Source organism: Rhodofomes roseus, assembly GCF_022264815.1.
Source record: "Rhodofomes roseus strain CIRM-BRFM 1785 chromosome Unknown C8Q71scaffold_8, whole genome shotgun sequence".
Taxonomy (NCBI): Eukaryota; Fungi; Basidiomycota; class Agaricomycetes; order Polyporales; family Fomitopsidaceae; genus Rhodofomes; species Rhodofomes roseus.
Window position 1 is genome coordinate 1,479,494 of NW_025952964.1, and position 14,209 is coordinate 1,493,702.

The window sequence follows — 14,209 nt, forward strand, 5'->3', positions numbered from 1 at the left end:
ACAAAGGGCAGAGATGCTGATTAGACGCACGGTCGCGCGGGGTACGTAGAGAACGTCGTCGAGCACAATGCAGGCGCCACGTCCGATACGCAGCCTGACCTTGCCGACACCGCAGGCGTGAATGACGGATCCGTCGATGCCGCGGATGCCACGGGGAGCGATTGGACGCAGTTCATGAAAGTCACGACGGTTCGGAGAGAGATGCGTAGAGGCGCCTGAGTCGAAGACAAAAGGTTCGGAGCCGACAGTGGACACGCGACGAGAGGCAGCGGGCAGCGGGACGACAGCGTAGGCAGACGGGTCCACAGTGGCACGAGCGTGAGACGACCAGTTGAGCGAGACCTTGTCTTCGGAGGTGAGCGAGACCAGAGCGGAGTACTCTTGTACGTCGGCCGGAGTTGCCACAGCGCCCACCCAGTCGGGGGCAGTGGCGACGTTCGCCAGCTCAGAGAAGTCGTCAGAGTCCAGGTCGGGCTGGGCAGATGCGCTGGCAGGAGGATCCACGCTGAGGAAGTACACTTTGCCCGTGGAGGTGTCGACGACGAACGGCCTGCCTGAGGAGTCAACAGAGGCCGACTTGGCCAGCGACGTCGGCGCGTTGAGAGTAGTAGCGGCGGCCGCGGTTTCTTTCGCCTTGCCCTGACGACCACGGCGGCGGGAGGCCAGATACTCGTCGCGTTTAGCCTTGTCCTCGAGACCGCCGCCCTTGGCGAAGCACGTGTCGATGAGGTGACCCTTCGGGTTAGGGCACGCTGGGTTAGAACACATGCGCGTCGTGCGACCAGATTGGGCGGAGGCGGCCAGGGCGTCGGACACGCCGGGTACGGCGTCGACAGCGCTCATTTGCTGCTCGAAGTCCAGTCGTTTGAAGATGTCAACCGAAGTGTACGGCATCTCGGGGGTACTGGAAGCCAGGGAGGTTCCAACCTGCGATTGGAGGTACTTCAGGTGGCCGGCCATGGCGTTCAGCATGGCGACGGTCATCATGACGTCGGCGGATGGGAGACCGATGTTGTAGATACGGTCAACGATCTCCTGCATGCGGAGGCTCGTCACGGAATAACGTTCGGTCGGGACGTACCGGCAGCTGAACAGCTCCTGTATCAGCGTTGCCTGCGCGTACGCTCCGGGCTCCTTCTCGTGGCGTTGGCATAGCGCCTTCCAGACGGCAGCGAGCGAGGGTCCGTTCTTCTGGATGAACACCTGCTCCTCCTTGTTCGTCTTGGACTCGAGGAAAGCGATTGCGACCATCTCGTTGCAGTCGAAGTTGTAAGCGGATGCAGAGTCGACGGCCGGGTCGGGACGTTCGACGTAGCCTATGAAGTATGGCCAGAGATGGCACATCTTGGCGCTGCGTTCGACGTACGCCTTCCACTCGAACCAGTTGCTCTTGGCGCGGTCGAGGATCTCGCCGCCGGCATGCATGGAAGACGGAATCGCGATCGACGAGATCGTCTTCGGCTGGGGGCGAATACTCGGAAGTTTACCGGGTTCGGACATGATGGAGGAGACACGGCCCGGTGCTTTCGGACTCGGCTGGGGAGTCTTCGTCATTTGACGCGAGGGGAGGTGACTATATGCGGGTCAGGAACGCGCTTCTGTGGGCGTTGCGATGTTACACGAAGTCTACGGGCGATCAGTGCGTTCCAGGTACTGGTGCGGGGGCTCAAAACCTCCGACCAGGGCTCATAACCTGTAGGAACTGCACAGCCGTCAGACGCTCAGTCGTGGGTAACACTCGACTAAATTAGGGTTACCTGCACAGCCGTCAGACGCTATGCAGGACGTGAGTAACTATCGTAAGTATGGAACGCGGAACTCTCACCTCAGTCGTGGGTAACACTCGACTGAGGAGAGAAGAGAGGGGAAGGGGACGAGAGGACGAACCACCCCCGGCGGTCTGTCACGTGCGGTGTGGCCGAGATCGAGATCACGTGCCGCAACCTCAACAGAGTATAGCCTGCCTCAAGAAAGGGTGGCCCGATGTCTGCTTCTTTGCTCAATTCTGACACACGGGGGACTGTCACGATGATGGCCACGAACTGCCAGCGATTAGCATGTGCGATCTTTGACGTTCACGCCATGTTTCACGGTCACGACTCAGACTTGGAGCATTGGGCTCAAGATCCGAAGCCTTCTATCCGAGTCGACGGTGCGTGTCTGGTCTATGCTCATCACTCGCAGGTCTAGAGACTGACTCATTCTGATCGTAATGCAGATTGATTCACCGCGAAACATACCCGCAATAGAGTGACCTACGCAAGTCTCCGTAGTGTTGGCGAGGCTCTGGCGGATCTCCTGTTGTGTTTTCCCATTTTCGCCGTCGATGACGCACGAGTGCTCAGTACGTGCGGATCGATCTCCTTGTTGCATGGCAGAGGCCCGACTGCATCGGGCCTGGAGGTCAGCGCACTCCGACGGCGTCTTCAGGCTTGCGAAATATAAAAGGTGAGCCTATGTACAAAAAGGCTTTACACTCGTCAACGACCTCTGGCACAACGACTGGGACAAACTGCAAGCATAATGTGGAGTGGAACCCAAGTGTGGCTAGTCACCGGTGAGTGGAAAGTCGTCTTCCTCCATCGGCGGATAACGCGCACATCAGTAGAAGTCGGAAATTGCTGACGAGCTCTAACGATCGGTGACGCGCTGACCAATGCTAACGCAAATTCATTAGATACCGTCAGCGCACTACGGAACTGTCACAGTGTTAACATGTAACAGGGATTGGGGTAATTCATCCGCTTTGCTGAACTCGCGCTTACGGTTTGCTGAGCATCATGTAACGACTATCTAGTATGTTATGGGTTGACACTAGCTGTCTACCGAGTGCTGTCTCTGTAACCCACACCATCCGCACCGACTACTCCGCCTCGCGCCTGCCCGTTCTTGCCGTGTCCCGGCCCTGCCCACCGCTGATGACCCGTCCGTGCCTAATCCTCCGCGCGCCCTCGCTCGTTCTTCCGTCATGCACGCGCGGTCGCCGGTCCATTTGGCGGTGACGTTTGCGTGCTGGGCATTCGCCCGGCGCGCTCGTTGTCGCCATGTGTGTCGTCGTCGCCTGCGTGTGTTCGTCGGCCGTGTTTGTGTGCTGGGCATTTGCCCAGCGCGCTCGCGGTTGGCGTGTATGCTGTCTAACGGTTGTCCACCCAGTATGTGCGCTGACCGCTTGGCGTCCATGTTTGCGTGGTAGGCATTCGCCCTCCACGCTCGCAGTCGGCGTGCATTGCGCGTGCCCCGGCCTTGCCCAACGTTGCCGTGGCCGGTCTTTTGCTCACGCGCGTGGGGTCCGTTCGTCGGCTGTGCTTGCGTGCTGGGTATTCGCCCAGTGCACTCGCAGTCGGCGTGTGTGCCGTCGCCTCTCGCTTGCCCGTGTTCCGCGTGGGGGGTCCACTCATCGGTTGCGCTCCGACCGTGCTGGGTCTTTGGCCGCCGTGGTCACCGGTGCTCGACGCAGAGCTGAGAACGCACCTGGTCTCTTCATGGACGGTTGTGCTTCGTGATCTTGAAGTCGTGCGGGCGAGTGGCGGGCGAGTGGCGGCGTTCACGCAGATGATACGGGCGCATGTGACGCGTTTAAGGGTCGAGATGAGCAGCGGCCGCATCACGCGCGCGGTGGGGTTCGTTAGGTGGCAGCAAGCCCCTGAGGCCCGTGCGCGGTAAAGGGGAGGGAAACGTGGAGTGAGGGGCGCCACAGAGCGCGCAAATGGCTGTGCAGGGATTGAAGGAGCCGGCGAGTAGGTACTAGAGTGGATTCGAAGCGCGTTTGGTTTTGTATACTAGGTAGATTTGCGCGCGGATGAGCAGATGATTCCGGTACGTGGCCAGGCTTGTGTGTGTTGTAGGCGGGCAAGTGATTGTGCGGGTGAGTAAACAGACTGACAGGTGAGCAAGAGGATATGCACGCAGGTGAGTCAGGGTGGATGGACGTGCACGCCGGCGAGTCAGCCGCGAACGGACGTGCGCGCAAACGATTGCGTGGGCAGACAAGTACGTGGAGGGACAGTCGCGTAGCCGGGCTCGTGCGCGGGGCGGACGGTGTGCACAACGAGCAAAATACACAGGCTCACCTCCGAGTCTTCTTTTGACCCACTCGCGGCGACCCGCTCCTCCTCGCCCTCCTCGTCTGACGTAGTACCGAAATTGGCACGATGTTCATTTTGTTTTGGTCATCAACCCCGTCTTGACATGCACGCTGCCTTCATTCATGGTCAGCCAAGGCAGAGGTATAGGAAACGGGTGCACATACCATCTACCGTATCACTGGCGTTGGCCCGGTGGACAAGCCATCGCGAGCACAACGAGAGCGTGAACTGGCCGCCGGCGCTTCACGGGTTTAGGGCAAGCCACAGTGGCACTTGCGCGTCCTGGCCCAGGTGCTCCTTGGTGTCGTGGCATGTCCTCACTCTGAGTCTCGCCCGCTCACCCTCTGAGAGTCTTCTTGTCTTCTCAACCACTTTCCCGCTCCTCTGCCCGCTTGCTCGGAGCAGCGCGATATCACGAAGCACGCGTTCAACCTTCTGGGGGCGTTCGACGACATTGTCAGCTTAGGGGACCGGGACTCGGAGCAGCAAGAAGACGAGGCAAGCGGAGCTCCTCGATGCGCTCGGTGGGGACGCGTTGCTGTCTGAGGACATGTCGACGCCGGGTATGCCTGCGGCGTCGAACATCGCACCGCCCGCCCCGAAGAACGACCGCGGCAGCTTACCCACGTTCATGCTGAGAGGTATGCCCGCATCGTACATGCGCTATTCCCGAACCTCATCTAGTGTACTCAGCGTGCATGTCGTCATTTGTGAGACAATCAACGTGGAAATGATTGCATCTCGCTCGCCCTGGAGCTGCCGTGAAGGCTCGAGTAGCCAACACACCGAAGCGGGCCCAACAAGGAATGCAGGGATGTCAGGAGAACGGTAGGATATCTCCAGTGAGTACCCCGTACATCTGCCTTCTCAGTACTGCGTCCTCCACTCATTCTCTTAACATGATCACGGCGCGCGTCTGTCATTACTCGACACGCTCACTTCCGTCCGAAGCATAGCACCATATCCGGCCGCAGCACTCCACCACCCAGCACCGCTGCACATCGCGTCCGCCTCCACCTCCTTCCAGCCCGCCTTCGCAGCCCAGCAGCCCTCCCCGTGCGCCCTCCATATAGCCACCAGCCACGGCAGGCGCACGCGCACCCGAGCCTGAGGAGTAGACCGCCCACCCCCTGCGCTCGCGCGGGCAGCACGAGCTGCTTGCGGACACGGAGGGAGATCCCGCGCATAGCGAGCATGGCTCGGACAACGCGCACACCACCGCTGCGCTGTCCGAGTCGATCGCCGACGCGATGACCCACGGGCCCGGCCCACACGGCGGCCTTACGCGGTCGCTCACACACGAGGAGTGTGAGTTCATCAACCGCCTCAACCGCCTCAAGTTCTTCCTTGCCACCGCCACCGCGCCCTCACGTTGGTCTGGCGACGACCCGTCTTCCACTGCAGCCGCCGCCACGGGCCTCCCGGTTGGCCACCCAAGCAGCGCACATCCTGGCATGCCTTGGACGGGCGAAGACTGCTGCACCCGCGCCTGCGGTCAAGGCAATGATGCCCGACTCCGGTGACGTTTCACGGGAGGCCGGACGCGCACGCATTCCCGAACAATGGGTACACCCCCACAGCCCCGCACGAACGCATTGCTTGAAGATCGGCGAGCCCAACTGGGTGTGAAGCACGCGCGTGAGGCGCACGCGTAGACTGCACGAAAGCTGATAACTGCGCCCGCCCGTGCTGCGGTTCTACAACCCCCGGATATCCAGCTGGGGGGCATCCCACTGCATGCGCAGCTCGGGGAACCACTGAGGAGGAAGGAGGGACACTACCCACTATGGTGAGTATCCCACTCGCTCCTTGCCCGCCTACGCTGAATCACCCGCACACATGTTCCCCAGCCCGCCCACTTGCCCGCATGATCCCTCGCACACCTGCACGATCGCACATCTGCGCTCAGCCGCACGTATGACTCACTCGCCGACCGGTTGACTCACCTGCCAACCCGCATTACCCGCATACAACCCGTACCCGCTGCGGCAGGTCTGTGCCTGGGTGGTTTGTGCAGGCTGCTTGTTAGTACATCCTAGTATATCATGTGTAGCATATTTCGAAAAATGAAACCTATTGCCAGTGCATTGAGCACGGAACCGGAGAATGAGAGCCACAGCAGTGACGCTTGCTGACGCGCTGACGGTTGTGTGAACTGTTATGGCTACGTAACGACTATCTAGCGAGGCGATCGCCACATCTTCCCAACCTTCTAAAATGCGACAGGTCTTGCTAACGAGTGATACGCTGACACTATGTAAAATCGGAATTTTAGCAACCGTTACGGCCCGTCACAGCCCTTAACCGAAATCAGAGAAGTTCTGATGCACCAATGTGTATCACTCTCGGTTTTATTTGGATGCCGTATGCGCGCGCTCTATGATCGCGCGACTCAGCGCATATCGCAGAGACACAGCGTTGACTTCTCGTCCTACAGGGACATCTTCAGGTCTAGGAAATTGTCTCGTCAATTCCATTCTACAGCGAGGAGACCATGTCATCGCCACCGTACGGCGCAAGGACAGTCTTGACGTTTTCGCTGTAACGGATGACCAAAAGGCTCGGCTACGCGTCATTATGCTCGACGTCACGGACTCGGAAGAGAATATCGGCAAGGTCGTTGACGAAGCTTGGGCGGTGTGGGGACGTATAGACGTCTTGGTGAACAACGCAGGTCGCGGTTCCAATGCTGTGCTGGAAGAAGGCGGGTACGTCGTTCCTGACGATGGCTGGGTTTTGTGCTTCCGAGTCTGACATGCGATTAGGGCGGACCTCATGAGAGCAGTGTTTGAGACAAATGTCTTCGGCGCTGTAAAGGTTACCAACACTATACTGCCGCACTGCTGCCGACGGAAGTCGGGGCTCATCATATTCCTAGGCAGTCGATCGTCTGGCAGGCCAATATTCCCGTACGTCTCGATGAACCCATGCGCTGTGGTGCTCGGCGTTCTGACCCTGTCGACGTGGATTGGTAGATTGACTCGTCGTATCTCGCCACCAAAGCGGCCATACACGGTGAGCGGCCGTCGCGTCTTTTGCATAATTACATCCGTCACTGGCACTGAACAGTATTGAATGCACCCAGCTATCAGCGAGTCCCTCGCCGTTGAAGTTGCACAATTTGGCATCCACGTCCTCCTTGCGATCCCGGGTGGCTCCCGGACCAGCCAACTGAACACGCCCTACACTATGAATCACCACTTCGCAGATTACGATGGCTATCGCGAGGATTCTCTGAGGGAGATGCACGAGCACTGGAACCACGCACAAGGTGATCCGGCTAAAGCCATGGACGTTCTTGTGGACGTCGTTAAGAGAGAGTGAAAGGCGCAGGGGATGCCCCTGCCATCGTGGCTGCTCTTGGGGAGACCTACGTTCTTGTATGCGAAGAAGCAGTCCGAGAGGTTGTTGGAGAATATCTCAATTTGGGAGGGTATTTCTCGGGACCTCGACTTCGATATTACAGTCGAGTAGCACTAGCAATGCCACGCGCCACCTGCGGAGCTAAAGTATCGGTGACATGTACTAGTAGAGCAATGATTGATTGAGATCAAGCACATCGTTCTGATGTAGAGGTTCATTTGAACTACTTGACCACCGAGACCACTGCAATCGCTATAGCAGTCGGGGTTCCCATCTTTGGTATGACCGATCTTCAGCGCCACGCCGCCGACTTTATGATATGTACCGCACTACGATTGACCTACCCAAGTCTTATGTAGAGGCGCATCAGTCACGATATTTCCTTTGAGATACGAGTGCTATACAACCGGTCGAAGCTCGGGCCCGGGTTCACAAACCCGACTCAGTCAAAGGGGCCAGATCGCTTCGAGATCACGGGCGCTACTGAACGCCGCCCAGCCACAGCTTCCCGCCGCGGCGTCCTCTTCTGCCTCCTCCTCTGTGTCTCCCGTTTCCTCCTCCTCCCCTACCGCGAGGTCAGAAAGCACAATGCTTTCGTCCTCGCCAAACTATAGGTCAAGCGCGTCGCAGACGCAAATCCTTGTCATGCGGGCATGTAGCCCTCATATCCAGGAACCTAACTATGCTCTCCATCTCGAGGTCGCGGAGTATATTAATCAGAAGAAGGCGAATACGTATGGCATACTTCCACATCTCTTTTGGCATTAGCTGAGGTTTGGGATTAGCCCCCGCGAAGCGGCGATGATGATAGCCACACTAGTCAATAACCGCAATCCCCACATCGCAATGCTCGCCCTTGCTCTGCTCGAGACCCTCGTGCAATCATGTGGATACCCTTTCCACCTACAAATATCCACGAAGGAGTTTCTCAACGAGCTCGTCCGCCGCTTCCCCGAACGCCCGCCGCCCTTCCCGGGACCGGTCATGACACGTATTCTCGATTTGATAAACGACTGGAAGGAGGGCATCGCGTCTGAGTCGCGGTGGAGGGAGGATCTGGGGAACATCAGGGACATGCACCGTCTCCTGACGTTCAAGGGCTATCGATTTCGTGACCGACCGCGCCAGCCGCCCATTGCCTCTGCCTCCGTACGTGTCCCTCTCGCACTTCGTGCCTGTGACTCGATGTAGTGCTGATGCATTGCCGCAGTCACTCAAATCTGCAGACGAGCTAGAGGCGGAGGACCGGGAGGCGCAAGAGGCGAAGCTGCAGGAGCTCATCCGGAGAGGGACACCGCGGGATCTGGCTGCAGCGCAGGAGCTGATGAAGACGCTCGCGGGCGCGAACCCCGACGCGAAACCCGACTATCGCTCACAGGCTCTCACGGAACTCACGAAGCTTGAGAGCAAGGTCATCCTGCTCAACGAGCTGCTCGACAACGTAGACACCGCACGGGGGGAGCAGTTTGCGCAGGGCGATGTATACGATGTGAGTCCGACTGTGTTATTGTTGGATCGTGCTATACTTATCGCTTCACTACCAGCAAGTTGCTTCGATCCTCACGGCGGCACGGCCAAAGATCCAGGGCTGGATCTCGAACGCAGAGACGGACGACCCCGAGTCGCTCAACACATTCCTGCAGATCAACGACCAACTGAACACCGTGCTGAACCGGTGGGATTCGTACAAGAAGGGCGACTTCACCGCTGCGGCGAACCCGGTGCCGCCGGAGGTCACGGCGGCCGCGCAGAACGACTCACTCATTGACTTCGACGATGCACCCGCGTCTGCACCCGCACAGTCCGCCCGGCAGCAACCTCCCATGGACGATCTCGCGAGTCTGTTCGGACCCGGTCCTGCGACGGCGCAGTCGCAGTTCCAGACACAGCCTCCGCAGGCGACGGGCATGCAGCAGCCGATAATGAGCGGGATGGGTGGCATGGGCGCTGGGATGCACATGGGAACCGGGATGGGTTCAGGCATGGGCATGGGCATGAGAGGAGGAATGGGCTTGGGTACGGGCTCACACATGGGGATGAGTATGGGTATGGGTATGGGCTCGCAAAGCGGATCAAGCACACCAATGGCCGCGCCGACGCCTTCAAATGGCTTTGCGAACGGCATGGGCATCGGTGCGGGCTCGCCGCCGATGCTCAACCTCGCATCGCGCCCAGGGGCGGGGTCGCCTGCACAGCTGGGAAGCATCCGCCTGGGCACGCCCCAGGCACCGTCGACGCCAAACTACTTCGCGGGCGCACAGTCGATACAGCCTCAACAGACGCACCAGTCGATGCATTCTCAGCAGCAGCAACACCAATCAAGTATGTTCCAGCAACAGACGGGTACACCAAGCGCGACACCTGCGAACGGGTCGCAGGCACAAGGCGGGAAGGACCCATTCGCAGACCTGGTGGGGTTGTTCTGATTCTTGGTTATCGGGTTAGATGGACTCAGTTGTGTAGGCGGGCGGCGGGCCTATGTGGAGTATCTACTGTTGTTTTGTGCGAAAATATTGTTATGAGTTTGTTCAACGTGCTAGCCATTTGTTAGAAGTCTCCTTATGGATGTTCCCAGTCATAGGCGAGGTGAGAAATTGTGGCGCACTGAATCTTGCACTTCCCGCCACTAAATTTCATCAAGCTACAGACTCAGGTGGAGTGATCGATATCTTGAACGCAGTGCCAGGCTTGTGTTCTGATGTCCACAGGCTCATAGCGGCAAGCGATATACAGTAGGTGTTTGCAGAGGCGGACGATCCGAGACAGAGCCACAGGGGTATCGTACTAACCAGTTACGAGTAGAACTTGCGGTTCGGGTTCGAGCCAAACAGATTGTTCCGGATCTCTGGCAGCATCTGGAGGCACGATTCGATGTTAGTGCGACGAAGGCTGTACACCACAAAATCGAACACACCCTATCCTCCAGTAGTCTCAGCCGCTCATCGAGCGTATTGTCAAGCGTGATACGTGAGGTCCCGCTGACGAGCTTCACACCGCCGGCACTACAGCACGAGCCATAATCAACAACTGATCAGTGAGAGAGCATCAAAACTCACAGATCCTTGCTGAGTGTCCCCTCTACCGTGACGTTCACCGTCCGCCCGCTAATTTCATTGTACTGCTTCGACGCGCCCTCCGCCGCCCGAGTGACAATCTCGACGTCCTGCTCGCGCGCGTGGACGGTGACGTCCGGCTCGAGGAGCTGGAGCGAGCCCTGCACAATCACGCCCTCGAGGAATTGCACGTAGCGCGACTCGTCCTGCGCGAGATCGTTGACGAGCTGGCGCGCGGAGTTGAAGAGATCCTGCAGGTGCTCCTCACGCTGCTGGAGAAGCCGGAGGCGAGACTTGTTCGTCAAGGTCGACTGCGCACTGCACGAGGGTCATTAGAAGAGACGTATGGGTATTGCGCAACGCACATCTTCTGTGCAACCTCGGCGCCCTTGCGCTTCTTCTCGTACTGTGCGTCGATGGCTTGCTGCTCCTGCTTGACTAGTCTCGCCTAGAGCCGCCCTGGACTTAGTGACCAGCTCAACTACAGCACAAGGTATACACGCACCTTCTCAATCGCAAACTCCTCGTCGGCCTTCACGCGAATCTCTCGCGCTTTCTCCATCGCCTCCTGCCTGATGAAGGCCACCTGGCCACAGCAGCAGCATCATGAGTCGGTCCTTTCGTTATGTGTCACAGTGTGCACACCATCTTGTTCATCTCCGTAAGCACTTCATCGTCGTTCAGCGGCCTCAACGCCATCGTGCCTTGTTACTTCGTAGGCTGGTTGACGAAAGATAGAAAGAGATGCTGGTAGCAGCGGACGACGAGGGCAGCCTGAGGTCATCGCCATGTTAGGTAGCTCAAGCGCCCTTGACCGCGGTGGCTGCTGCAGCGCTTCTTTCTTATTTAACCCTCACCTCGACCACCACCATACGACTTTGTTCGTGAATGCAGCGAGCCTAGCGAATACAAACGAGACAAAGCTACCTGTTGTAGCTGAAGGCTAAGCAGGTACGAGCCATGTTGTCTCAAATACGTGTCGGTTTGAACCCAGGATTATCTTGGGATTGACTACATGTTATATTCCTCTCCCTAATCGAACAAAATTCGCATCCATTGGTCCCTAATTCGCGAAGAAGACTCTGAGACCTCTTCCGAGAGTCGACAAACCCGTTCTCATGGTCTCCTCTGTCCCACAGAATGTGAGACGGAAATAGTTCAGGCGCTACGAAGCACGGCGGTTTAGCGGAGCATCAAAGCCATGCGCGAAAATCATACTCACGTCCTCGATGTTGTCTTCAGGATCGGTGTAATGCGGGTCTGAGTCCACTTTGAAGATGGACGCGGGCATCACCACCAGTCCTTCGTCGAGGCATGTGTCGAACAGCTCCTCCATCAACTTCTTGCAGTTCGTGCGAGGACCTCTAGCTCCCTCTACGCCCGCAACTTCTTTCCGGTATCTGGGATGCTTCTCGACATAGATCCGCGTCCAAACGAACATACCTGCTTCTGGTGGGATTGCCTCCGCGAATCCCGTAGTGGCGACTTCTTTGGCGAACAAGTCCAGGAAGAATTCGCAACGGCGCTTGTACTCCATCCCGAGTCCGCGTACCCACTTGTCGAACCCCGGTAGCTGCCATCCTTCTGGACCTAGGAGCTCGCTAAGGAATATTTGTCCGAAGGCATGAGGATGCTGGCTGGAGGAGTCCGTGAGGGCAACTAGCTGTTCGTGGAACTGCGTGCTGGATGTTATCCAGCCGAGTCGCATGCCGGGCGCAATTACTTTGCTGAACGAGTCGACGCGGACGACACGGCCATCTACGTCCAACGAAACGAAGGATGGCGTGGACTTCGGGGCTGCAGTAGCGTCTGACGACGGGAACTGCAGGAAGTAATATGGATCTACAGGAGTCGTCAGCAATCTCTCTGAAGTTATGCTAGCCTCCGGATCCCGCTTACCGTCTTCTATGATTATGAGGTCAAACCGTTGCGCAAGCTCATAGATCTTCCCGCGCCGCTCTACGCTCAATGTCGAACCTGTGGGATTTTGTCCACATCTACTCTCTCGTGGTCAGTTTTACACTATGCAGTGCGTCGCTGTTCATACTGACGGGATCGTGTAGAGAACGTGCGGTCTTGGTCCCCGTGCGGCATCCCAGCTAGTCAAGATCTCTTCCAATCGCTCAGGGATCATCCCTCTATCGTCCATTCGAACCGGCACCCATTTGATCCCTTGAGGTATGGCCGCTTGGACGAGTGCGCTGAATGTGAACTCGTCTGCGAGGAAGTGGTCGCCAGGATTCCCGAACAGCCGAAAGCACTTCGTCACAGCGTCCCCGTTCCCGAGCGTCAAGGTTATGACGTGATTCGGCGGGTGGTGGTATGCGTGCGCGAGCTCGGAGACCGCTTTCTGCGTCTCGACGTGCCCGGCCCCGTTCGTGTACTGCATGGCCTTCTTGACAGGGAGGACGGACGGGCCGTCGCGCGTCGCGCCGATGACCTGCGTGGGCGTGTTTGCGCTCTCCGTCTTCCAGGACGCGACGGGGTCGTCGCCCGAGGGGGAGGCGATCTCAAACGACACCCTTTTGATTGGGTAGAGGATGTTGGGCGGGTCACCTGCGTCGTGGGTCGTCTGTAAGGGCCACTGCAGTGCTCCAGATTATGAACTCACGGACCGTTGGCTAGGGAGACCATGTTCGGCTTGCGCGACGCGAGCCGCCAGATCTCTTTCATGGCCGTGGGCTTGCGCAGACGCGCCTCTGCGGAGAGATGATGGGACAGATCGACGCTAGCCATTGTCCGCGGGATTCGTCAGCGACGGTCGCACAGTAAGTATGCTAGATGGACCCGCGGGGCTTCGGGGCGGTGAAGCCTGCAGCGGGGCACGGTGTGCGTGTGGTCTTAAGAGGAATCGGGGTGTGCCCGTCTCCACACTCCGGCAAGATCGCACCTTGAAGCGGGCTGGCGGTATACGTCAATCGTGTGGCAGTGGCAACAGCCAGTGGGCGTTCCGTTCTGGTGTTAAAGATCGATAGACAGCGTGGATTCAGAGTATATATCTTCGTTCCGTTGTCAACGCCGGATCAAGCGGTTCCCAAGTGATTCCTACGGCATCCCGCGAACTATGCCTTGATATGATGGGTGCACGAGGTTCAGACCAAGAGGACTTCGTGCTCACGGGTGCGGTGTGGAAGTGACTGGACACCCGAATGGATCGGCCTCAGGTATGTCACCGAGCTCTGCCATCATAATGGGGCGCAACTGACAGGACTCCGCGAATATAGTGACATCTCCGTGGCATTGACATTCCTGTATGATCGTTGATCGCAACGCCACAGGTAAGACGGGTGGTGGCGCAGTCTGAGAATGCAGCGTAGTACTCATTTGTTGGTCCAGGTCGCTTTTGAGATGAGCATTCGTACCAAACGACTCTGAATTCTCGACTCCGGTGTCGAACGTGTGACGTACGGTAGTTTGCCAGGCATCGCTGACTGGTGGTTGATTAGTAGGTTTCCGTTGCGCGTTACTCGCACATCATTGACGAACACGCCGCACGCATGAGGCACACAGACTTACCTCTCCCCACCGAGCACACCGAGCACATCGGCTCAAACTCGGGTACGCTCGAAATGTGGGACGAGTGCCGCACACGTTGCTGTTCGCGAACAGCATATCACAGAGGAAGGTGCCAGACACGTCTTCGGATTGATGTGCGACCTTTGAAGTACGCTATAACTGGAATATATTGTGGGATCACGATATAGAGTA

General features: G+C 58.0%; 4 protein-coding genes across 4 annotated transcripts; 2 read left to right on the forward strand and 2 right to left on the reverse strand.

The window, feature by feature from the left end:
- Window positions 1-6,579: 6,579 nt before the first annotated feature.
- C8Q71DRAFT_796366 (NAD-P-binding protein) lies at window positions 6,580-7,559 on the forward strand (the record flags this gene model as incomplete). Its single annotated transcript, XM_047925676.1, has 6 exons — window positions 6,580-6,609; window positions 6,645-6,793; window positions 6,851-6,998; window positions 7,061-7,100; window positions 7,171-7,394; window positions 7,419-7,559. 6 exons carry the CDS (start codon window positions 6,580-6,582, stop codon window positions 7,557-7,559), a joined length of 732 nt encoding a protein of 243 aa, XP_047780068.1.
- Window positions 7,560-8,036: 477 nt separating this feature from the next.
- On the forward strand, window positions 8,037-9,874 carry C8Q71DRAFT_706586 (VHS-domain-containing protein; the record flags this gene model as incomplete). Its single annotated transcript, XM_047920512.1, has 4 exons — window positions 8,037-8,182; window positions 8,234-8,603; window positions 8,659-8,937; window positions 8,993-9,874. 4 exons carry the CDS (start codon window positions 8,037-8,039, stop codon window positions 9,872-9,874), a joined length of 1,677 nt encoding a protein of 558 aa, XP_047780069.1.
- Window positions 9,875-10,240: 366 nt separating this feature from the next.
- C8Q71DRAFT_706342 (ATPase V1/A1 complex subunit E) lies at window positions 10,241-11,200 on the reverse strand (the record flags this gene model as incomplete). Its single annotated transcript, XM_047920500.1, has 6 exons — window positions 10,241-10,303; window positions 10,363-10,450; window positions 10,505-10,819; window positions 10,867-10,949; window positions 11,007-11,087; window positions 11,147-11,200. 6 exons carry the CDS (start codon window positions 11,198-11,200, stop codon window positions 10,241-10,243), a joined length of 684 nt encoding a protein of 227 aa, XP_047780070.1.
- A 135-nt stretch (window positions 11,201-11,335) lies between these two features.
- C8Q71DRAFT_574475 (L-tyrosine:2-oxoglutarate aminotransferase) lies at window positions 11,336-13,426 on the reverse strand. Its single transcript, XM_047919454.1, has 5 exons — window positions 13,117-13,426; window positions 12,553-13,057; window positions 12,401-12,498; window positions 11,724-12,343; window positions 11,336-11,666 (listed from the first exon to the last, which is right to left on the reverse strand). Exons 1-5 carry the CDS (start codon window positions 13,235-13,237, stop codon window positions 11,565-11,567), a joined length of 1,446 nt encoding a protein of 481 aa, XP_047780071.1. The 5' UTR covers window positions 13,238-13,426; the 3' UTR covers window positions 11,336-11,564.
- Between the last annotated feature and the right edge of the window lie 783 nt (window positions 13,427-14,209).